The 26,559-nt window shown below is 35.4% G+C and overlaps 2 protein-coding genes across 2 annotated transcripts; both read right to left on the reverse strand.

The window, feature by feature from the left end:
• Positions 1 to 8,804: 8,804 nt before the first annotated feature.
• LOC140162409 (uncharacterized) lies at positions 8,805 to 16,597 on the reverse strand. Its single transcript, XM_072185628.1, has 8 exons — positions 16,476 to 16,597; positions 14,877 to 14,995; positions 14,467 to 14,577; positions 13,430 to 13,486; positions 13,182 to 13,289; positions 12,583 to 12,708; positions 11,295 to 11,517; positions 8,805 to 9,408 (listed from the first exon to the last, which is right to left on the reverse strand). The coding sequence occupies exons 2-8, from the start codon at positions 14,982 to 14,984 to the stop codon at positions 9,389 to 9,391; spliced, it is 753 nt and encodes a 250-aa protein (XP_072041729.1). The 5' UTR covers positions 14,985 to 14,995; positions 16,476 to 16,597; the 3' UTR covers positions 8,805 to 9,388.
• Positions 16,598 to 19,412: 2,815 nt separating this feature from the next.
• Positions 19,413 to 25,562, reverse strand: LOC140162411 (uncharacterized). The gene is made up of 5 exons (XM_072185629.1): positions 25,292 to 25,562; positions 21,995 to 22,175; positions 21,357 to 21,520; positions 20,779 to 20,947; positions 19,413 to 20,187 (listed from the first exon to the last, which is right to left on the reverse strand). The coding sequence occupies exons 2-5, from the start codon at positions 22,148 to 22,150 to the stop codon at positions 19,987 to 19,989; spliced, it is 690 nt and encodes a 229-aa protein (XP_072041730.1). The 5' UTR covers positions 22,151 to 22,175; positions 25,292 to 25,562; the 3' UTR covers positions 19,413 to 19,986.
• Positions 25,563 to 26,559: the final 997 nt, after the last annotated feature.

A 26,559-nucleotide genomic window follows, 5' to 3' on the forward strand; every position in this document is an offset into this window, starting at 1 on the left:
CCCATGTTGGAAAATCTCCGTTTTATAATAGTGACATGTTCATGAAACTATGCCTATTTATGTTAATATTTATGGTTTGGGTTTATTTTGAGATGTTTCAAATATTCAAATTATGTATTTGGTAAATGTCCCAAACAGTGAACGTAAATGCGGTAAAATGTCAGGTTGCTCTTTTTTATGTCAGGGCAGTGTTCTTACTTGGGTTGTGCGACCTGTCGGCATCAAAAAGTCAAGTCGCGACTAGTCGACTATTGACAACTATATATTTGAAGGTAAAATATTGAAGTAACTTTTAAACCTAATGCACAAATAAACTTGTGTGAAGTATGTTTAAGAATGACCGACGCAGGTAATAACATTCAGACCTTGTGCGTAATAACATCATTCAAAGTAGAATGTAGCTGATGCATTTTTAATTTTTTTTAAAGTGGCGTTGACCAATTACCGTAAATTGGCAATTACACATTAAGAGGAATCTGTATAATCATTTGAGCTAATTATTATAATCATATTCCATTTTCCCATTGTTTGACACAACACATACCCATCTAAGATATTTAAGGTAGTGAAGGTTTCATATGTCGTTATTTGTTTTTGTTGGTTATATAGATGTTACTCCTGAGGTATTCTGTAAATAGGTATAGACAAGCTTTTGAAGAATCCGTAAACATAAACTGTTATTAATCATTCAGTGTCATTTGAGCATTTGTGAAGGGTGTTAACATGGTTATTGGGCGAAAATTTAATATGCAATCCAGCAATTGGTATATAAAAATATAAATCAGTGTCACCGGCATTGAAAAAAAAAGTAAATAATTATCTTCCAATTGAAAGTGCCTTCACCCTTAATGTTTATGTATTATATAAGCACCTAGTGTGTACTACATTAGTACTATCATATATGGGATAAATTGTAGGTATTAGTCAAATATAATAATATTACACTAGTTCCAGCTATGGTGTCACCGCATGACGTCACTCTGGATTCCAGTCACTGTCAGAGGAGTTTGTGGGTGTAAGTGCGGTTAAATCTAAAACCAATACAGTCTTCTTCATTTGTTAATATTTTTACAGGGCACCGGTCTCATAGAGCCCTTACAATGCCTCTTCAAACATGATAGAGGTTGAAGTTGAAACAGACATTAGAATGGTATTGACTTTATGTTACGATTTCTGGTTTCTACTAGTATGCCCTGCTATCTTTGACGCACATCATATTAATAAGCAAACGGCGGTGTATGTTTTAGAGTAAGAAACTTGAAATATACCCTGCCAGGAACATGAAAGAAATGCGCCTTAACCGCTTGGCACGAGAGCTTCATGATATGCATGTAAATTCGATATACACGGGTTATGGTCTTAACCTATCAATCTTGACAAAGTCAAATATCTACACAATGGCTGTGTATCCTGGGTTCAATCACAAAACATATACGGCAACGGTAATGTTTGGTGCATCTTGCTACATGATTATGCTCAATATTAAGCGAGCAGATCGTGTCTTTCACCATCATTCACCATCATGGCAAAACCTTCAGCACCAACTGTGTATAAGGAATCCTGAGCTGAGATTCCTAGGGCACGTTATTCGTCTGCAAGATGAATAGCCTTCAAGAAGGTACTCCCTCCATATCTCTCTCTCCCCCTTTCTCTAAACAAACCTCATAATGGCAAAGTGGCCCGGACGCCCAAGCATCTCCTATTTAACCCACATCCAACGTGTATTAGGGTACGATCGACCCAATGTTGGGTGTCCTAACATAATGTGGGAGTTAATTACCAATGATTCATTTAAACCAAGGCATGGATTTTATAGAAGAGACTTTGCCATGTAGTAAGATTTTTTAGTTGCAAACATTTTTGATGCTAATGTAATTTTGCTCATAGTAGGCTTGAGACTCCTATATAGAATTTTTTTTTTGCCGAGCAACGATATGCAAAGTTAAAATATCGTTCAAAACAACAATTTCATTGACTAAAAAAGAAGAGAAGGAAAAACAACAAAAAATACGAGACAAATGCAATGCAGGAACTTCTATTATCTACTATTATCATGTCATATTTTCTGTTTCATTAAATAACTTTTTTTTTCAAGACGTTCTTCAAAAAACAACCTTCGATCAAAGACAATCATAAGGTCAATACTAAAATTTTCTAACACCCGCTTTAGGCAATAGAAACAAATTAGTTCGATATTTCGATCGACCATCGATGCTTGATCGATCCATATTTTTTATGAAATCAATTAATTGACCATTATTAATTGTAAAAACATGTAAATCTTTGCTTGTATGGATATTGAAAAGTATAACTTTAGCATTAATTCCGATTAATTAGTTGCAAGTTCATTGATAACAAGCATCGAAGCAGCTTCGGCGGTCGATCCAAAGATCGGACAGATTTGTTTTTGGTGGCTTAATATGAACATTATCAAAAAGATATAAGCATAAATCTTTAATGCTACATAATATTTTTTCAAGTTGACAGGTTACATTATTGAATTGTAGATATTGGGGATCACACGGTATAAAGCTAGTTATGTTATTTAGAAAGTAGAGCTGTATAATTGTATACTATTTTGGTGTAGTAATTAGGTTCAAATATAGATTTATAATTTAACCAAAAGCTGGTATTAAAGCCATATTATAACATTTGCTGAGGAAGACGCCCTCACTGAATTTTTAAAATTTCTTTTTTCACACGATTAAATTGAACTTTATTCAACCAATATACCCTGCAAAAATCAACACTCTAGGTGCTGTAGTTTTGTCAAAATCCGAGATTTTGAATAAAACGCCGGAATCGGCGCTTTATTATTACGATGGAATTATTAGTCGAACGCATACACGATGTTCATAACACACAGTACGTACACGGTGTGCGGGACGGTGATATACACAACAAAGGGTCGTACCACAACATGACCGAAGGAGTGGTATGTCATTGGCGACATGTGCGCTGGTAGTAAATTCCAATTTTCTTTGCTTTGCCGTAGTTGTTCGGCTCAAAAATAAAAGGGGATATATCTGATAGTAAAAGCTAACATTTTATTGCAAATAAATGCTAATCTATTTTGTTTGAAAATGTTATAATATGGCTTTAAATTTGCAACTCACTATACTACGTTGCGTCTTAAACCACTGGACATCTTCAAATATGTGACCGATGGGTCTGGTAGTAACTCATTAACAACAATAAATCAAGCAAGTTTCAAAGTATATAATTTGTAGATAAAATTATATTTTGATTAAGATAATGAAAATCGATTTGTTTTTGGCTGCTTTGATCAATAACACATCGTGTACCCTTAAATAGTCTGGTGTTTCCCGACGCAACGTAGCACAATGAGTTATGAATTTATTTCCAGATTTTGATTTAATTATGAATATATATTGCCATATAATATTGAAGGATAGAGGTAAATGGAAATAGTTCAGGTTGTCTTTCGAAAGAATTAAGAACAAGAAGATAATAATAGTGCAACGATGGGGATGATATGTGACACGATTAGAACAGTAATACCATTACCAACTTGCTCAGTACCAAAGCTTGCTGATGTTACATTCACTTTGTATATGTCCATTTTCTTATGTTTTTATTGCGTTTTGCTCCTTATTTTTTATCACTTTGGTCTGATTGATTCAGATCGTATTTATTATGAGCATATAATTTTGGTCACAATTCCCGCGATTCACAATACGATGCGCCGCCAACGGTTGCTCTTACCAGTCCAATTTTGCCGTTCTAGCTGCCATTGAATTTTTGCGCGTGTGTGATATTAATAATGTTAAAACAGCTCCACAAATGATTCCATGTGATCTATAGATATAAAATGGATCTACTTCACAGCGTCATCATCCCTATTTCTTCGTGTCAGAAATTGCCAAGAGCCACGCATGGTTTTTGACACTGCGTGACGACATCACAGGTCTACAGGCAGTGTCTTATGGGATTTACTAAAAAGGTCAATTGGATTTGCTCGGATATAAAGAATTCAAATAATTCAGCGGTACAGGACAAGCCTAAGAGTCATTATCACAGGATGAGTGGTTCGGGCTCCGGCAGTAAAATCGTATTATGCACTTCAGTATGGTTCTTCACATTTTCTGGATTTATAGATGAATAGATACAAAATAGGTACGTTGTGTGGTAATATTTTAGGGTCCACACAGCAAGCATTTTTGTAGGAAAGCATCTATTCCAAAACAACGGGGACACAAGATGGACAAGTCGCCCTCTTTTAGCTTTGGTCTTGCATAGCCTTATTTATCTTACCATATCTATTTGACGTCTACTTTTTAGAGTTTCATTTGAAATCACTATTAATAAAATATTCCCGTATCACTATGTATTTTTAGGCCCCAGTATACGGTGGAACAAAAAAAAAAGCTATATCAAATGCACGCAGCTCAGTCACTTGTAAATGGAATGTACAGTGATGCCATTGTGATTAAGTTTAGTAATTAATGTAAATCATTTAAAACAATGTAAATAGAAGTTGTATATACTATTTATATTCACCAGGTTCATCCTCCTGAAGTACATACTTGGTTTTCATCTCACATGGTATGATAATAAACCATTTTATAACAAAAATTAGATCGATTGAACAAAGACTTCGTCATTTCTCTGTTTCATTGTACTCGTTGATCCGTATATTATTTATTTACAATTCATACACTCTTAGTTAGGAAGGACCAATCAGAATGAACGTTAGAAAATACTAGAATTATTATATCTTTCAGTATAACAAGATCAATTGACCTTGAATTGAAGACCTGAGCGCAAGAAGACCGTAAGTTCACTTGCCCCCTCAACATGTGTACACTAAAGTTGCGTATAGTTTCGTATATTTTGGTATTGTTTTATACATGTTCAGGGGCCAAAACATATCTTTCACAACCTTTCCTTACGTAACTTTAATGTATACATGTTGAGGGGCCAAGTGGACTTACGGTCTTCTTGCGCTCACATCTTCATACCCTTTGTTGACCATTTGAGAGTTTTGGGCGAATGAGGGCGTTGTATAAGGATGCAGCTCCAGTCCTTGTTTGTGATATAGTTCTATTCTGGCATTCAATCGACTAGTCGACTTCGTTGCCCCTTTGGAAATTCATACTTCAATATCAACTCATTTCTTAACGACCAGAACTGCTCTTATCCGAAAAAAGGGTCTACTGACTTCGGATAGAACATGTACAAAGAATTCTGCATTCTTACTGGCCATGGAACATATTTGACTGCACGCCATGATTGCAGTACTGAGTGTTACCCAAAATATATGATTAATATTTATATACTTGCCTATCTGTAATTGGTCAAGATTTACCACCATTGACATTCATCTCAAATAGGAGATGTGGTGGTCCCTTTTTCTCTGGGCAGAGCAGTCACCGGGGATGTGTTGTGTTTTATGGACGGGCATAGTTGGATTGAATTATATATCACAAAGGGTCCGCAAAGCAGTCTACCATTCGACCAAAACTCACTGACTAATGGTCAACAAAACGGCATGTCCAACACAACATCAAAGGAATTTGTTATGCTGAAAGTCAATTGAAAATTTTGCACATATGAACTTAAATTCGAAAATATTAATATTATGTTATTACAATTGCTGCAGCTGCAAAGATTTGAGCCAATACGTTATTATTTAACAAATGCAAACTTATTACAGTTTTTATTTAGATACAAGTAATAATATTAATAATAATAATAATAATAATAATAATAATAATAATATAAGAAAATATAGATTATATTATGTAAGAAAGAAGGTGGTCTACTCTTCTAGTAGGACAGCTTTGCCATGGAAAATGGGGTATTTTTCTTTTATAACATAAGAAATATCGATTAAACAGTTTTAACATTTATTTGTTCTATGAATACATTATTGTATATTAGTTGCTCAAAACTTATTCCGGGTACAAAAAGTATCTGAATTTACCCTAAACATAAAAGCAATAGCTTAAAGACACTAAACCAAATTACATTTTTCTAATTTTCGTATCATATGCATATTTAGATAACATGGTGGGCATCTGAATAGAAATTATTAATATAATATATGTATAGCTCTGTACATTAAATAGATGGTTTTATAAAAATGCCAAAAAAAAAAATGCCCCAAGTTCCTTTGCCATGCTATGAAAGCTTATGATTTCAAAAACATCACTAAGATGTCATGCCTACTCTAATTACAATAGGACAGCTTACCCTAGAAATCAACGCGATAACCAGCACGCTGCGCAACCACAAAAAAAAATAATCACAACATTTCCTTTTTATACAGTGGCCATAGTATTTGGCCCCTGTCTAGCTATCCCATACCAATATGTTGTTGATTCCTTCTTTCCTGCAATACACACAATTTATCAACGAAAATACCACCCTAGTCTGAAATGCCATAAAGTGAAACAATTTTACTAATGCTTCTGAAGAAGAAGCAAACATAACCTCACTATTTACAACTATAATTTACATTTACAACTGTGTCACATAATAGAATGTGTTGATGAATTGTAACAGAACCTGAAGTGAACTTATCACGGACTATTACGAACGGAAAGAACATCAATGTATTCAAATCCGATGGTTCTTAACCAATTACGTTTTCCTTTCTCCTTCAAGATTCAAAATTAAATGGCACAGAGTAAAATCAGTAGCACATTTAATTTGACTAAAGGTAAAATAGAAAACAACCAACAACATAGCCGTGGTGTGACCACGTAATGAACTTTAACCCCAAATCTCTAAACACCCCATAGATACCCCACATACCAATAAATGCATTAAATTGACAATATTAAGGTAAACATATGGTCAAATAACTGGACATGGACGGATAGGTAAGAGGGAAAGTATTTCTATTTTTATTATAACACTACTTTGATTGTTTGATCACTTTTTTATTTGTTTTACTAGTATTTGAAAGAACAGTACAGTCTTTGTAATATTAGGCCAAAAAAAATTGTTGTGTTGCCCTCAACCGTCCGACCCTAAATCCTGAAAAATCAGGGTGCAATTTTTTTTTTTGAATGATGATTTTTACAGATTTGTTCAAAAACTCAATGTTTCTCACTTAAAATTAATATTTTATTGAAAGACTAGTCTTTAATTGATGTCTAACAGGTATCCAGAAGTCAAAATTGACAAATGTCCCCTAATTGAAGAAGCATTATTTAATATTTGAGGAGATTTTTTTTAAACTGAAGGTTAAAAAAAAAAAAAAAAGAAAAGAAATCCGACCGTCCGACCCAAATTTCCCATTTTCCCACTTGAGGGCAACACAACAATATTTTTTTGGCCTTATAGCAAATTATTTAATGCCAATAAAAAACATTGAAAATGACTTTTACGATGATAGTTTTAAATGTTGATGTAGTTTGATATAGTTTTAAATTTTTCCAACATATGTGGCGGAAGCGGGAGGCAGCGACAGGGGCATGTCCCCCATTAACATTTTTCTATGGGAGACAGTCTCCGCTAAAAAATACCAATAATTGTCAAGTGCATCTTCCTCTTAAGCCCCAAAACACAACACCATGTTTTAGGCCAACATATGTTAAAATTGCACAATGGCCCATCATATAGCAAAATTCACGTGCTTGGGCTTCCCTTATATGAAATTGATTTGGATGTTTATGCATATGTTTTAAGGTTTAATGCCTCCACCACCAGTGCTTTCTACCGATACAGCAGTCAATGGTCTGTACCGGAAGTTATAAGAGCTCAGTATTATCAGGAATGATTCAACGGACATGGATTAATAATGAGGTGTGATTTTCAAATTCATATATAATTCAAGAACGGAGGGGCCAATTGTAGATTATATTAATGGCAGATGGTTTATTCCTCATTATCACACACGTTTCCGTTCTTTTACAATGTTACAATTCATTCAGGCACCCTAGGCCTATATAAATGGTTCTAAGAAAGTAAGTTCCCCCATAAGACATATTGGTATACTCCAAAAAACTACTTGATCAATTACCTTGTTTTAAATTTTTGAACTTAGACTGATTAGTTATGCATCGAGTGAGCGGGATTTTGTTGCTACTTTCTATCATCTTTATTGAGAAATACAGCCATTTATGAAATTTTCGGCCAAAAAATGTTGCATTTCTCTACATAGGCTTTATGATGCTTAAATTTATTTTGCAAATTTTCTCCATTTAAGTGAGTAATTTAATCAAAAAGGAGCATTTAATTAAAGATAAGCTGTGTCACACATCCAAAAACACTTTTTATGGTTCAGTGAATAAATTAAAATGAACGCTGCAGCTTATTAATATTTTAAATAATGAATAGGTCCTCCTTTCAGTTCATGTGAGATGGCTTCCAAGCATCGTTCTTCTCTGCTGTTGGTCAAGCTGGTTCCCCGCATGCTGCTGGATTTGTTGAAAAGTCCTTGAATGTGATGTTGTCCCTCACTTGTCCACTTGTAACAAGTTGAATCTTGATAAGGGCCACACATAGTTTTTGGAACCATACAATGCATGACCAATGAAATAAAGGGCTCCAGCATAAGGGTTTGAAACAAAAACGATAACTTTTGGTCCATTGGTTAGATTTATAAATGAATACAAGATTTATCATCACTTCTTCTCAATAAATGAAATTGAAAAACGCTAAATTTACTCATGTGTCATGTCAATGTATAAAAAAGCCTATTAAAAAAACTTTTGTTTATGCATGATTTCTCACTGAACCATGAAAGATGTTTAAAATGTGTGAAAATTAAATCATGAATATCTTAATTTAAATCATTTTGATAGAAACAACAAAAATATAGAAATATTTCTCTTTGATTATAATTTGAAACAAAAAGTGATGCTTAAAATGCCTATGTGAAAGAGTAAGTTTTTTGGGGCCGAAAATTGCATAAATGATAAAAATAACAACATAAACCCGCTCACTTGATGCATTACTAATCAGTATATGTTCCAAACTTTTAAATAAGAGAATTGGTCGAGTAGTTTTTGGATTATATCAAAATGTCTTAGGGGAGACTTCCTTTTTTGGAACCGCGTCACATAATAACGTGATTTTGCGACAGCAAAGGAATGTAGCATTTTATAAAAGCAACCTTATTACAGATATACATACATAAGTTAGTACCTGAAAAACTTATTTCCAAAAGGGATTAAAATCAACCTTTTGTCTAAATTAAGTCATGTGCATAATTATGAAAGAGAGTTACACAATGCACATCTTAACCTTTGTTCACATATTTGTTCGGGAGAATTTTATTGAATAGGCCTATAGTCTATTATTCTTAATCATATTGCATTTTCTCTTAGCTGGAATCCTGATACGTGTCTTATTTTGAGAGTAGAATCCGTGGAAATGAATCCATCACGTACTGACGACAGCGTAACGGGAGCTATTAAGTGAATACTGCAGAATCTGAAACACAGGAAATGAGAATAATGGCTATATTATAGTAATAGCGATTTCGTTCTAATTAGGCCAAAAAATAGTTCCCTGTAGCGCGCGTATTTCTTCAAATGATTTTTTTTCAATATTGCTGCAATGTGGTTGTGGTAACCTGTTACCTATGGCTTAATTAGGTTTCAGTGAAATAATGTCGCTAGTTAAAAATACAAAATATAGCTCAACATTGAAAATAGAAGTTCATGAAGTCATAAAAGAAATCAATCTCTAATGCGTTCCCACATATCCAAAATTGTAACGAAATCCGTTGATAGTAAGCTTTAAAAATGAAGTGAATTTAAACATCAGTGATGTACCACCTTTTGGCTTCTAACTCTAAAAGCATGTACGCTACATTGATATCGATGCCACCAATAGAACAAGAAGACTTGCACCTTCATTTTGCAAACCACTTATCAATTTTTTCCCCTCATTTCTTCACAAAATGCCAAAAACCGCACTTTTACGTGGTATTTTACTATACCACTGGGCATTATAATTATGCAAAAAGTAGAAATCCGAGTAAAATTGAGGGCGTCGCTTTGAAGCAAATCACACATTATGGCTTTAAGTATCCGTAATGATCTCATGCACGATTTGCGTAGTATGTCTTTGTGTGGTGGCTGGTAACCTAATGCTGAGGGCATCCGTTTAGTGATCTGGTGATATAAACATCTCACAAAAAGTTACTAACCCCCCTTAAATAATGGCCATTATTCAAAAGGGACTATTGTATTACAAATCTGTAAAATGCGTTAGAAGCAGAATTTATTTCTGCGCATTTTGACATCTCATTTTGATACGATAGCCCAGAAAACAATAAAACACCGGTCAATTTAATGTAGTGACCCAGCAAACACAAAAACGTTTTAAAAACGTTTTAAATAAGTTATATTTTGGCTTTTGATTTAGGTAAAAACGTTTTAATAACATTAAAATGTCGGGTTATATAAAGGTCATGATAGTGTTTTAAAACGTTTTGTATGAAAACACACCACAGCAATATTTTTTAATGTTTTCAACAAATGTTATTGTAAACTATTTTTGCAAATATTTTTGCCAAATATTGTGTCAATACTTAAATAACATTATGTTAAAATATTTGAACCCAGTAAACACAGAAATGTTCTTAAAATGTTTTTTTCAAAACCTTTTAATAACATTTAGATGTCGGGTTATATAAAGGTCATGAAAACGTTTTTAAAACGTTATTGAAAATATATTGGGCAAACATTTTTCGAAAAATATTTTTTCAACCCCAAAATAACATTCTGTTTAGAATGTTTTGTATCAAGTTTTCAAGAATGTTTTTGGAATATTATTAAAACGTTTTTATACCCTTTATATAACCCGACATTTAAACGTTTTCTGTAAAACATTTTTGTTTGCTGAGCAGTAGATTATCAAAAAATGTTTTGTAAGGTTATCAAAACGTTTTATACTCTTAATATACCCTTTATATAACCCGACATTTAAACGTTTTCTGACAACCTTTTATATCCTTTTGCGAATGATGTCGAAAACGTTTTGTGTTTGCTGGGGAGGTCCAGATTTGAAAGTTGCCCTTACATACAATACAAAAACACTCATACATGTATATCATTACACAGATTTTCTTCCTTAGTTTGAACTGAATACAAAATCAATACAATGTACTGCTTCAAAGCTTGCGTTACATTAATTTAAATGTACACTAGTGACGTCAATATTTAGTCAATAACTTCTGCTTCTAACGCATTTTACAGATTTGTGATACAATCTCCGTTTTTTTTAATAATGGTCATTATTTAAGGGGGGTTAGTTACTTGTTAATGTTTAGTTGTAACATTTTGTTGGTTAATTGTTCTTTATTTACATACCTGGTGGAGCACATTCATTGTAATGGTAGGGTGGAATTGCATAAGTCGCCGGTAAAAATAACGGTGAGTGTGTGGGTTGTCCTGTAGGCTCGACCATCTGTCCTGTAAATCGCCGGTGATTTGGTGGTTCCATTCTGGATGACTGCAAAGGATTTATGATGGCGTAGCCTGGCGGGATGACCATAGTTACATAATCATCAGGTGAGCGAGTATAATAATATACCTATTGGAAGATAAAATAAAGAAAATACAAACGATACAGATTATCAAAAATCAAAACGAACACGGTGGTGTGTTTGTATTCATTTGTAATGACGTTGCTAGGAGTAACTCAAAATATGCAAATTAAGTCATTTGACCTTGGTTATACATCAGCATACGGTGCTCTAATGGTAAAATTTACTTATTAAGAAATTACATTTCACATTCGAATTGCAACAGCCAATATAATTATGGATCCACAGAATTGACTGTCGTTGGTACTTATCTTGTCTTTGGACAAGGCTTTATGATATTGACCTATATGTATCCGTTTGAAATTTAAGCATGCCAGAAACATATCTACCACAACAAAGGATATGGCGCATGTATTAGATAAATGTACATACATTGGCGGACCTTCTAGGTTTCCTGATCTAGCCAAACTAGAATGAGTGTAATATTATCCAATACGCGTGTTCAATATTAATGTGGCCCTCTCATACTAAATATAAACTCCTCAACAAAAATTTGAAATGTTTTCAAGCATCTATATCTCAGATTATTTGTGACATGTTTATATTGTGTTGCATATCAATGAACAGCTACTCTACTCCTCTTTACAATGACACCACAGTTGAAACATTCGCTCTTATCACGGCTGAGTACACGTCTTGTGAATGTAGTGGTGTCTGAAACAGAATGTGCCAAATTGATCATTATTCTGTGTTCAAACAACACTAGTCACTAACCTCAATAGCGGAAAATCATAGTGGAAAAACATACGAAGCCAAGCACCTCCTCATTCATGCTGCTCACTAGCCTGATCACAAATTTCTCTGGGATGACATTCCATTCTTCAACCAGGATTCGTCGCATGGCACTCAGTATGGTTGTATTGGCTTCTCTGGCGAGCGTTGTCATCATGGAGGATTGCATTAGGTACCAGATTGTGAAGATATGGGATTGTAGCTTGGATCATAAACTGTTTCTATATAATTCTTCTCGTGACCTCACTACATTCACAAGACATGTAATCAGCCGTAAGGTGATTGTTTCAAATGTGGAGTCATTGTAAGGCGGTACTCACCACACTGTCGTCCTCCCCGCGAGGGCCAAAATAGCCAGAGCGGCAGTTTGCAAACGCAGCCAAGGCTACAAACACTTCTAAACCTCCAACGACGGCTGCAAGACTATGAACAACTCTTAAGTCTTCCTGGAAAGAAAGTCATAACAGCAGTAAACAGATTCAAGCGACATTGAAATGTTATCCATGCATAAATTCTGCAATTTCCCCCGATTTCCCCAAATCTACCTAATATATGCCATGATAATCTCCATTAAGCTTAATGGGATGTGGGTCAATTTGAAATGTATATACCAGGAAATTGACATGATCCCGTTTCCAGATCCAGTTTTGTATCCCATAATTCAGTTCCTTGCGGGGGATGAGTCTGTAAAAATACAAGTCATATTTAGGTTCAACATCTTTTTGGTCCTAGAGCGCTATCAGTGCCCGAAGAGGTATCGATCGCACCGTGAACATTGTTTTTTATTTAAATGAAAAACAATAACACTATGCAAATGTTGATAGAATGTATTACATCTCCAGGGAATGATGTTAAGATTCATCGGTACCTAACCGGGCACCGATAGTTCTATAGGACCAAATTGGATGAGGTGCCTTACCGGACAGCCAGTGCAATTCTCATGAAGTAAGGATGCCCTCGTGTCAAATATCAGCTGTCCAAAGGCGCATATTAATGATAATATGGACAAGGCCATGTACAATTTAACCTGAAATTAATACAAAATATTGAGAAAGAAAACAATTCATGTAATTTAAAGCACTTATAAGCACAGCAAAAACGTTGAACAAATGTTGATGCACACTACTACGATTTTTTGTATGTGTTTGAATAAAGGGACATACTCACCAGAAACCGCTTTTGATTTTTTGAGACGATGCCAATAATACCGGTGACTAAGAAGAACTAGATCAAAACAGAAGAATGAAAAACATAAGTTATCAACAACAACAACAGAAACAGCAACAACAATTACTATTCGCCGTAGAAGTGATGATGAAACAGGGTTAACTGCCATAGCAATAGGTTAAAAAATTATTGCACTGCACTAGAACGTTGCGTGATACCTCTGCATTGAACATTAGATGTCAAAGAACAGTGATAAAGAAATGGATCGTAATGACCACTCATTGACCAACCGCAAGATTAGTATAATTGAAAAGAGTGGTATTGTATTCATTCTATGATTGCAGACATACACAGGTGGTGAGTGCAACGTGCTTGTAGTGAAGAGCGATATGTTCAAAATGTTCAAAAGTTGTTTTAACCTATTGCTATGGTAGTTAATCCTGTTAAAACATCAATTCTACGGCGAATATACTACCATTTGTTAGTATTACTAAACATAGTTCTCAAAGTATATATTTATGTTATCAATCAATATTTACTAATCCAAATCGTTTGGTTGCGATAGTGTATCCCAGATAAAGTCAACGTTTCACTCTTCCTTCCGCATACGGCTCCCGATACGGCAACGACGTTTGATCAAGGGAATCCTAATCCTTTAAGCCTGGTTCAATTCCCGGTGATGGCAGGTTTTTTTTATTATTATTATTATTTCGTTTGTTTATTTGTTTGTTTGTTTGTAGTTTGTGATTTTTGGTTTTTTCTTCCATATTTGACCCAAAATGTTCTCATTGTTATGTGAAAGTCCACATATTGCACTACTAAATATTCTTTGTGTTATTTGTTACTTTTAGCGTTACTGCGTCGATGCGAATAAGAGCCAAAAACGCACCTCAGAATAATTATTGCTTGCCGTCTGTTTTGCTTACGATATGTGTTACTGGCTGTTGCTGCATTTAACGGGAAATGTTCTAAAACACCTTTGTCATCCCATCTATACAAGTCATCCATCATCATAAATCAATTCTAGTACTACTTACAGTTACAGAAATCCCCCCGCAGATGCTCCAAATTGGACGAGAGAGGCTAGCGCCAGCGCCAACTTGAAGAGCTTTAATACCCAATACAAATAAGGCAGACCCACAACATATCTGACAATAAATACGAACACAAAATGAGAAATATACGTCATGTTAAGCTTTTATCACACTCCCTGGAGTAAACTATTAACCAATCCAACCTTTCGTAGCCCTTTAAATTCGAGTGACCGTTTGTTTACATGACCGGAAGTGATACCCCCAAAATTTACCAAAATCTTGTTTTCTCGGTTGTTGGAATGTTATAGAGCAAAGAGGCCAAAACAGTAAAACACCAGTAGGAGGGCCCCTCACAGTGACAAGGGTTAATTTTTTGTTAAAAATTTTAATATAACGTATTATTTCATGCATACCTGAAAAGATCCGGTTGCTATAGCAACGCATTTATTATATTTCGGGCACCGACGCCTGCTTGCAGTAGATGGTGTCATCCAATGATCATGCTGCCGGTCAGTAGACATAGTTTTATTACCTATATTACAAGTCAAATTAAAAAATATAGCGTCAAGTGTGAGTAACACGTGATGTCAATGAAACTGCATTTATCCGTTATGCACCCCTCTAATTTGAAGGAAATCATACATTGAGGCTTTAAATGCGAATTTGTTACACATTTGTATGGGGTTCCTTTTATGAGCATTTGAGTGCCTAATAAAATAGCCTAAAATGATGCTAAAGCGCCTTTTCCCGCCTTCTCTAATATTCATCTCCATAGACGTTACATTTGAAATGAAAAGCTCCATAAAATGAACCACATTCAAGTTTGTAATCAAATTCGCACAACATGCCAATTGAGTAAGTACATAATGCAATGTCTACTTATTTTTCTTGTCATTTTGCAAACAGGTTGGTGCAACAACAGGATACACCCCCTGAGTCCATGTTCGCTCTAAAAAGTAAACAATGATGCTATTATGAGCCATGTATTTTGCGATTGGTTATATCCATTCTTGTAATGAGCGAGGTGGTACATAAGACTACACTATTTGGGGCTATTTTTGGCATGAAAGTGATATTACATACCTGAATCCCTATGAGCCTGTGTTTTATATTAAGATTTCAAAGTAAAAGTTATTTAATGAAAATGTGATTTTTTGGTTGTTTAGATATGTTGGTTAAAACGAATACAGATTTATTACGTCGGAAACGGTTACAAACTGAAGCCACAAATTTAGTCAGTATCATATTGCTTAGCTTAGAATATTCTATACAAATGTTTTAAGATGCGGTTACTAGTAAAAAACTAAATATTGAATTGTGTTCCTATTTCAGAAAAAGTTAAGACAACATTTCTCCAACAAAAATTCTGGGCACGTAGAACAGGGGATTTTGTTCGTCGCCTTATCATCAAATATGCCTTTACATTCATATGTGTAGCAAAATCGGGTGCTGTTACGATTATTTCCCTGTTAAGTGTTGTATATTCAAACACAATAATTTACAAACACATTTTGATGGGCATATTCGACTCTTTTCTTTGTCCAACAAATAAGATAATGATGGCCCAGTGTTTGCATTAAACGAAATTTTGGCCCACTGTTTGTATCAAAAGTAATTTTGACCAACTTGTGCATGAACTGAATGCTTCGAAGACTTCGCGGTAAAGGAATTTTCGTGCAATCATTTCTTTGGGATTTAGCCATTTCCCACTATTAGGAGCGTTTGCCCGATACGCTACTGCTTCAATACAACCGATGCCATTATATTCTATCAGTAATAGTATGAGCATTTTGATTTTCCATATCCTCGAGTTCCTGTACGTTTCTCCATGTAATTACTACATTATGCGCAGACGATTGTGATCACTCTGTGAAAATGCATCACACAGCATAGTGTTATGCAATATATCGGGATAGTAGTTCTCACTGCTTCCCTTCTCATGACCGTGCTGTATTTTTACAATAACCAGAACATGATAATTTCTCTAGATCAAAAATATCAATCGTACATACCCCAGCATTAGATCACGTGGTATTGATTACGTGAATGTTTCACATGGTGAGTTAGATTGTCGTGTATACCCACGTACTAATATCTTTCCGTCATGTTGCCGCCATTTTAGTTGTGTACAAAATTTAAATCCGGGCTACTTTATGTCAGAGTGATGATATCGTTACATATTCATTATTTATAATATACATGAAATTGCGTTCTTCTTTCGTGTAAAAGAGTGCACAATCCTATGACGGAGAGCATGTATACATAAAATGGGCGAAACAGACTGTAGTGAATCAACATGGAATCATTTGTTTCTTTTAATTTTATGCATTATTTACATTACATATTTACCAATGAACTCGGCGGGAAAATGTGTCGTCTGCATGATGCTGTGCAGCTAACCATGCTAACGAAATTGGTGTTATTGGTTAAGGTTAGCAACTATTTTAAACTGTTGCGATTTGGTAGTTCACAGCATCTTGTGAATAGAATGGCAAACATTGCATGGATCATTTCATAGCGACTAGCGAGTGTGTAGAAGAATTCAAATATCACAGATATACTTTTGTAGTTCGTGGTTCTTGAGTTATGTAGTAAAGAGGGCTGCTACAATAACACTTTTGCAAAAAGTACATAACTCAATAACAACAATAAATCAAGCAAGTTTTCAAGTATATGATTTGTAGAATGAACGCATCAAAGTGTTATTTTTCAATAATAATATATTGATTTAGATCAATAATACATAATCTACCCTTAAGATATTCATATATAACATGTATAATGTGGTTGGTTGTTCAAGTAACACTAAAGAGCATAAAATTTAAAGTACATGTACTTAAGTCACATTTTGCAGATATAATATTATCCACAGTTCTTTCTTTTAAAATAACTATTCGTCACAAGATTATCAAGTTCAATATTATAAACATAGTTTCATATTCTTGGCCAGCTCTTGCTCTGTCCGTTGAAAGTAATAATGATATACATGCAAAATCGGAGAAAAGAACATATTGGTAAATTGCGCTTTACAAATCCACATGATTACTCGCGTTTTTAGACGTTTCATCTTCCTACGGAAGACTTCATCAGTAATGTGATGAACCAGCAACACTCCTACTCTCATCTCCAGAGTGCACAGTTCTTTGCAGTAGCTGGTCATATACATGATTGAGTGAGTATGTCCCTTCATCGCGGTTGATAACGTTGCCCCCCCCCCCCGTTTCCTGATCCACATGGCTTCTCTGATCCATCTAGTTTGCTTGCAAGAGTCTTTCTCAATTACTTTGACTCCATCCCATTTTCTTGTGACACATGGTCTGTGATGGCGGATTTATTAATTTCGTCGACTGACTCCTTGCGTACTGCACGAGTGAATTTCCTCCCCGATTCCTTTAGATGTTCCTTGAGTCTTATCCCGAAAGGTCTGCCGGTTTCTCCAATGTACGATTTCTTGCAGTTTTTACATGGTATCTCATAATTATACACAATCGCAAGTTTTGGTGGCTTCAATTTTGTCTTTGGGGTGCACGAGGTTCTGTTTTAGCGCATTGTGTGGTCTCATCGCTGTCTGGATGCTGTGCTTCTTAAACACTCGCTGCAGTCTCTCAGACACACCCTGGACATACGGTATAACAACCATGCCCTTACTCTTTTCTGCGTTCTTGTCCTTTGTATTCTTTTTCGCTTTGGTCTTATCGCTTATCTGATGTTTTACTTTTTCAATAGTCCAGTTCGGACATACTCACCCAATCATGTATATGACCAGCTACTGCAAAGAATTGTGCACTCTGGAGATGAGAGTAGGAGTGTTGCTGGTTCATCACATTACTGATGAAGTCTTCCGTAGGAGGATGAAACGTCTAAAAACGTTTCTCAGGTCCCACAAAAAATACTGTGGAAACCGCTAATAGGTAGGTAAGTAACAACATTTGTATTATGCTGTGGGACGCGCCATATTTATTATATCTGGATTACGTATATTATACGGATCCTAACGCGGCTGGTCAAGCTGTATATCCTTATATATACGTCTAGCCCTTTTCTATTCACAGATTATCCATTGTATTCCTTTTGTTTGAGGTTCGTTGCCTCGACCATTACCTAGAGTAATGGAGGTAGCTAACTGCCCAGAGACCGTTATCAACACAATAGCTCAAGATAACGCTCTCGGGCAGCGAGCTAAACAAAAGGAATACCATGGACATTCTAGAAACACTATGGAAAGTTGGTTACAGCTCGATTTAAATGCAAATGTTACATGGCAAGAGAAAATTATAGAGGGCTCCTGCAGTCCGTATAACAGTAATTCATATAACACCACTGGTGCTCAGTTAGATTTATGCAAATTAAATTTTAATTAGCATAACGAAGTAAATATTCATAAATAAAAAGTAGCCGTTTCGTTGAATGTAAACTCAGTACATGTATATAAACTTGCCATTGGTTTTTAGAAGGGAATCTGCCTTTATCCTTGCCCAACCCAAAAACGCTCAACGGTCCATGCAAATTAGCTGCTAGGCAAGAACCCCCGGGATACTACCCGACCAGGGGAGCTCCGCAAACTAACCTGCGGTACTCATTACAAGTCAAGAGGCTGGGGGTGCAAAGCCTTACTGTAACCTACCCATAATGGGGAGCACCATTGGACACAACGTTACTAGGTCTTTCAAATATCTGCTTATACTCACATTTTTCTAAGATATAAATTTCATGGTGTTGAAACAGATTGTAGTCCAAAGTTGACAACTGTATATAATTTGCATTATTCATTAATCATTTGAATAACAATGGTCACGGGGTCACTCCAGCGGATTAAAGCAAGTGAATAACCTACCAAACCACTTAAAATACAATTGTCAATTGAGATCAATTCTGTATTGATTTGATTAAATCACTTGCATTTGTCATTAAATAGACTCGCACGCAGGACACATAGGAAGAATATTACACTATCTCGAGGAGTTTTTATTTTGGGGAAAAACCCACAACTTTTACAAAATAATACATCAGTTTTTTCCATTTTGTTTTTTGGAAAATGAATACACTTTTACAACAAATTCGTTTATTTTTCTCGCCGTATATGTAAGATAAACGGTTCAAAACAGACCATCACCATAGATAATCGATTATCTATGGTAATGATCTGTTTCTCACCCTTTATCTACTACATCACAAGGGGTATATCGTCTCTCATTGTCACAAAATAGTCCCCACTATCAATGGCGTACGGGTTGTGGCGCCCAGGGCTAAGGATAATGGCGCCCTCTATTCTTGAAACAATTGCTCAGAACGTGCGAAAAATTGCACAAATAGGGCCTACCACTAATTAATTTTGGTTATCATTAAGTTGAATATCAGTCTTAAATTGAATTGTTAAATTCAGCGCCCCAGGGTGACGTCCAGGGCATGTGCTCTTGCCCCTCCCCCCACCCACCAACCGTCGCTACGCCACTGCCCACTATTACAGTAAAGATACGACGATCTCAAAATGAAAATGTGAATCAAACTACTCGATGATTTCCGTTAGACCACTGCAGCACAACTCTGTACCTCCACTATCTTTTCCACGGGTGTGGTGGACACCTTAGAGTCTTTCAAGATAACAAACACCTTAGCTGTTTGCTTTCGTTTTACTAATTTGCATGAACATTGCCCAGTCGTAGCAGAATTGCAAATACTTGAAGTGCAATTTTCGTTGAAAGCCCATTGCACGCGATTGTTGACCTGAAAAATTAATTCAAATACGAAAATAATAAGAAATAAATAAGAAAGAATGCAAATTCATACGTAATGAAATGTTGTGTGTGGATATTATAGCATCAAGACAGTTCAGTAGAACATTTCCTGCAGATCAAGACCCAGGTTGCGATGTTCCATACGCCCCACCCCTTGCACTCGGTCATTTGTCCGTTCATATGCACGTTCATACCGTATTATTTTTCTACGACATGGCATAGCTGGGCATTAACAGCAGAGACAAAAAAAATCATTTAGAAGCTGCTGACGAGGAAGCACCCAGAAAGCGAGTAACCTCCCTGTTGAAGCTGGCCCTCGATCTAATGGCTGGAATGTGGGCAGGTAGAGAATTCCATAATTGGGCTGTAGATGGTAGAAATGATCTTTCATGGCTGACAATGTTTGATCTTGGGACTTCCACTGCTAGGTCATGGGATCTCACAGATCGTCGCAACCTGGGGTCATGGACACGGATGTCTGGCATCAGCTGGCAAAATAATGATGCTGTATCTATTTTTATTATAACACATTGAACAGCATAAATATGGTATAATTTGGTTTATCTTTTAGTAATTATACCTGAACGAGTTGTCCAGAGCCTCCGTCAGCGAAAGCTACAAGCTGGGTAACTGACGTAACGCGAGAAGGGCAAATACGTGAAAACCCCGCTTGACGTTTACGTAACCCGTTACCAACGTCGTTAATCGATTCAAGTTCTTCCATTGACACAAAAATATCGGCTCCATATCTATAAATGTTCGATATTAAAAAGAAGATGTGCAACATGAGTAAATGGGCCGTATGATAATAGATAGCACTGTTACAATTTTTATAAAAATATGAAGTAAAACAGTTAAACTAACCGCGGTACGTCAACACGCGTAAGGTCATTACAATGTCAATTGTATGCGACGCATTCAAATTTTGTAAACATCCACGTACGAAGGACTCATCCTAATTAATAGATAATACTGTGCTTTGGTAAATGCAACAGCAAGAAAGATGGGTGATGAGCGATCCAAAGTAGTTGTACGTGCAGAAATTAAAAAAATTTCTCCTATTAACTTTAAGATACTTACACAAGAGAGGGGTAAAGACGACGACGATAACAACAACAACAAAACAAGTAAACAAACAAACAAATGACCATTACTTACTGTTCGATGATATCTTTCTCTTGTTCCGCGGTAAGGGTGACTAGAGGAATCGTATAAAACCGGGGATCTTGTAGCCAACTTACATCACTAAAAGTGTCTTTTATACCAGTCGCATTGGTCACATCAATAAGAATGGTCTTTAATGTAACTTGTGCCTTTTCGATCTGCAAAGAATTAATGGAGGGCATGCAACGGTATCAGTTCGCCAAACAATATCAGTAAATCGATCCAACCATGAATAGTCCAATTCATCTGCGCTGATTTCATGTTTCGTAATTGACGAGTGAGTTGTAACGACTGCATGCTGCTTACAAAAAACTTTAAAAGAAACGTTTCTGAATTTCATCGACTTCAGACGCGAACTATAGTTTGATCAGCTCGTAGGCCTAATCGGCGGGCCTTATGACACCGCGGATTAATATCAATATATTTTATTTCAAGAGTTGTAATACATTCTTTAACACGTAAAATCTAGACCGGATAGGTCAACTGTATCACTCTTAATGTGGATCTACTTTTCAGCGTAGTGGTAAATGCCCAACAATTGCCGTCGATTACGAACTGATCAAACCATAGTTTCTTTATCTCTTACTTTAAGTTATAGTGAGTTGTTTTGTATGTTATAATAAGTAATTTACCTGTTCGTTAACTAGCATCGATGTGAAACTTTTTATATCCTCTATCTTGATCTCACTCGTGGCTATGCCCCATCCTGCGAAACCACCAATAGTTAAAATCACTGCAATAATTACGGTGCCGCCTAAACAGATTGCACAATTCTTCTTAGAAACCATGATGAATGCTTTATTTCTTACTCTCCTACGATCCAAACATATTAAATAGGATCATGGTTATAAATTCTACACAAAGCAGGGGTTATTTTCAAAAGTGTCTCACTGTCACGTTCGTGCAATGAGATAAAAGTGTTGATGAAGTAGAGTGCGTTTCAAAAATAAAAATTACCTGAATGTGACCGTAAGAAAGGCTCTACCACTGTCTACTATTAAAGCATAATACACGGATTGTTAATTGTCACTGCACGAATATTTTATGTCGGCACGAACGTGACAGTGAGACACGTTAAAATAGCCCCTGACAGAAAGACTTATTACAATGACAACGGGTTCCTGAGTTACAGAAGAGTTTATTCCTGCATTACTTTGACTGAAATATGTGACCTGCTACCACGAAGAAGCGTAAACTCGCAAATATATAAAATGTTACGAAAAGTCCTGCCTACTACGTTGGTGTTCTTTGTTTCACACGCACCTGTTCAAGCCAGAAGTATGTCTGCATGTCCTTTGAGAATCAGAATGGGGGCTCAATGGACCATTCACGAAGGACATACTACTGGCCTGTACGGTCGTCTCGAAACTACCAACTTGTGACTCTACGCTCATTTCGTGGTAGCCGGTTACAGATGAAGACCTGAGCGCAAGAAGACCGTAAGTCCTTGGCCCCTCAACATGTATACACATGTTACGTATAGTTTCTTAGGGTTTTATAATGTTTAATACAAGTTCCAGGATAAAAACATCATGGAAGGTTGTGAAAGATTTGTTTTGGCCCCTGAACATGTATAAAACATTACCAAACTATACAAAACTATACGCAACTTTAGTGTATACATGTTGAGAGGCCAAGTGGACTTACGGTCTTCTTGCGCTCAGATCTTCAGATGTATGCCTATTATGTGGCGACAAATAGAGTATGTATCTTTCCCTCACCAACGATTATAGTTATCCATGCATTCATTACACCGTACGAATATAATTTATGAGAATTTGAGGGAGTCTTAATACATGTATCAAAGTGGTGGTTCGGCCCTTTTTCAACCATATTATAACCAAATATTGAAACGTTTTTATTTGTGTTGCCAATAACACCGTCGAACTAAATCGTAATTATTCGTAACCTTTATTTACATTAAGTGTTGTACTATTTTGGAACGGTGAATACACGCCTTCAGGAAACAATTACACGACGCTGAATTGCTTTCCAGTATGGGATGTGTGCTAAAGACAAGGCCATAGGAATCACGGGAAAACATCTAATGTATATTGCACATTCGTGATCCCAATTTCGTTTTCAATTTATTTGACTGAGAAATCAAAAGGTATAAATAGAATAGAGCAATACTCGACATAAATGATCACCAAAAAGCCCCGGTAAAATGATTTTCATTATCTTCATTATGGCCCCAACTTTTCCAATACGCTTACACCACCCTTTGTTGAATAACTTAAGTTTTTCTTATGATATTATAAATATGTGTTTTTATATTTAAAAGGTGCCTCATAAATTTTTGATCTGCCAAAAGTTGCTTGGCACATCCCTCTTGGTTTATCAAAAATATATCCCCCGCCCCCGCCACATTATTCTCAGCCCCTCCCTAGGGCTAGTAATAATACCTGATATATTTCATTACTTATAATTAGTTATTTATTTTTTTTATTTTTTTTTTTATTTCAACCAAATTCTACAATTCTTATTATAGCCTATAGGCTATAATTCTCATTATAGCCTACATGTAATACAATACTTTGGTTTTCATTTGAAAATATGTGTACTGGCCAACACAGTTGATAATCATATACTTATATATCGCCCCGCACTACCACGTTCACGCGGTACCTATGCATTGAACCATAGATATCAAAGAAAGGCTGATCACTCGCATCTGTAAGATTAGTATCTTTGGAAAGAGCGGTATTGTATTCAATCTATGTTTGCTGACATATACAGGTGATTAGTGCAATCTGCTTGTAGTGCAGGGCGATTTACTCAAAAAATGTATTCATCTATTGCTATGGTAATTAATCTGAGTATTACGTCACTTCTACGGCGAATATGTACCTCAATTTGGTGCGACATGTTTCTTATTTGATAGATTATTTCAAAGCATTAATGGTTTAAAAATCTCTTAATGGCCTGACCCCACATTATCTTGTAAAAATGTTTAACCATGTATGTACAACTCATAATGTTAACACAAAACAGGCTGCTGCTGGTCAGTTGACTTTGCCACTTTTAGTTAATGGCCATGACATGTTATGTTTTAAATCAGCATTCAGTTATAGTGTGCGCACTTTGAAACGTATTACAAAAATGTATTTTCACCGGTTTAAATTAATTGGGTATAATGTATAATGTTGTATATAATATCTTGAAATTTATATGCTACTGACTTATTATATGTGTTTAAAAATGATTACTGAACATGTTCATCAGAACTGTTATTGAAAATAGAGACGAATTTCATAGTTCTAGTCCAATAAAACAGCACTTACTGTAGACGTTTCAAAATCTGTGAGATTTCTTTATCAACACTGATGTTGTTGTGACGGCCTTCTGTGTGCAACTCGTTGTTGCTTAGCAACTTGGTTCTTCAGGAGATCGTCAAACATGTGAGTTAGGTTGTATTGCCCCGCTAGTTGTACACAGAAGGTCGTCACAACAACATCAGTGTTGATAAAGAAATTTGACAGATTTCGAAACGTCCACAGTAGGTGCTGTTTTATTGGACTAGAACTATGAAATTCGTCTTTAGTGCTTTATATGATATTTTTATGACTCAGTGTTCATTTAATAATGGTATTATATAAGTTTGAATAATTATTGTAAATTGTACAAATGTATTTTCTTAAGATTTACATTCTACTGGCATATGATATATGCGTTAATAATTGCTATGAGATGTTTGTATAATTATGTTCTTTGTAAAGTTCTATAATCTTTTTATGTATTTTGCAGGGTAAACATGTTGTAAATAAATAAATAAATAAATAAATAAATAAATAAATATATAAATATATAAATAAATATATAAATAAATATATAAATAAATAAATAAAATAAATAAACATAAACACATTATGAGATGTTAAACAGATGTTAATATTTAAAAAAAGAATTAAGTAATAGCAAAAACTTACCTGATATTCGATTTTCGTCCGGTATAATGATGAAAATGAGTGATTATCAGGGTTATCGTAAAATCACATCTGTTGTTATGAACTGTATGCTGGTAATAGGCCTCAATATAACAAGTCCAATTTTTGAGATATTTTTATCAAAATATGAGTAGCTACCTTAACATCCACTTAACCAACAATGCACTTGTTTGAGCTCATTTTAATGCATTTTTTTAGAATTTTTAAAGAAACTATTGAACTTGTTGTCTGCAGTTCATACCCATGTGGAAAGTATTGACATTCACAAATACTGCGGTGTTATTTTGGAAAGAGACGGATTTCCTAAAATAAACGACATTAAATGACATTGTGGACCACAATGGCCTCGTCCCAATGGCATAGTTCAATAACCTCATTTAAACAATCATAGTGCAAAATTTGACCTCAAGTTTCAGAGTATGAGTTTTTGTACCCAAATTTTCAAAGGTCATTCAATGAATGTGCCAATGTATAGGGGTTAAAGAACTCTGCCTTGATAGATGAGCATGTGATGGATCCTAGTGCGACTTAAGGAAGCAATGGCACGGCAATACCTTGATATCCATATGGTGTATGTTTTAAACAGAAGGCTCAGTATACACTCCTTAGTCCCTACACTCTAAATAATAAAAGTAAGACTTACTCAATATTGAGTAAAAGGGTGACATATCATAGAGCTCAATACTGATTAAATTGATCCCAAACAATAGACCCATAGAGTAAAAAACATTATTTTGTTTTAATTTTAACCCTATAACTACACTGGGCCATATGGGACTACAAAGGGGGGCGGGCGGTTCGTAACCCATCCAACCCCACATTTTCAAATCTAAACGTCACATGCCGTTATATCGTGTTCTAATGGATACAGGGTGTCCCCGAAAGTACTATATCGTCGGAAACTTAATTGTCTGGGTATTTTAACGCCAGAACTAAACATAACTTAATAACTGGTGTGGTTGACATATACATGCATTTGGAATTTTGACAATTGAAATCTAACTGACATTATTTTCAAGGTATCGTCATTACGCATTCGAAAAGACTCTCTTTGCCAAATGTGTGGCGCACAAATGGTTGAAAAAAGATTAATTAAAGTAATGGCTGTAGTGTAAATACATTAAGTGCGAAACAGAGTGAACATTCAGTTTGTCCACACACACGACAATATTTAACTCGAGATATAAATTGATATATTGGTTTAGCACTTTTCAATGTAAAACGATGTTAACAAAATCTATACTGCCAAT

The sequence above is a fragment of the Amphiura filiformis genome, chromosome 10 (assembly GCF_039555335.1).
Source record: "Amphiura filiformis chromosome 10, Afil_fr2py, whole genome shotgun sequence".
Lineage (NCBI taxonomy): Eukaryota > Metazoa > Echinodermata > Ophiuroidea > Amphilepidida > Amphiuridae > Amphiura > Amphiura filiformis.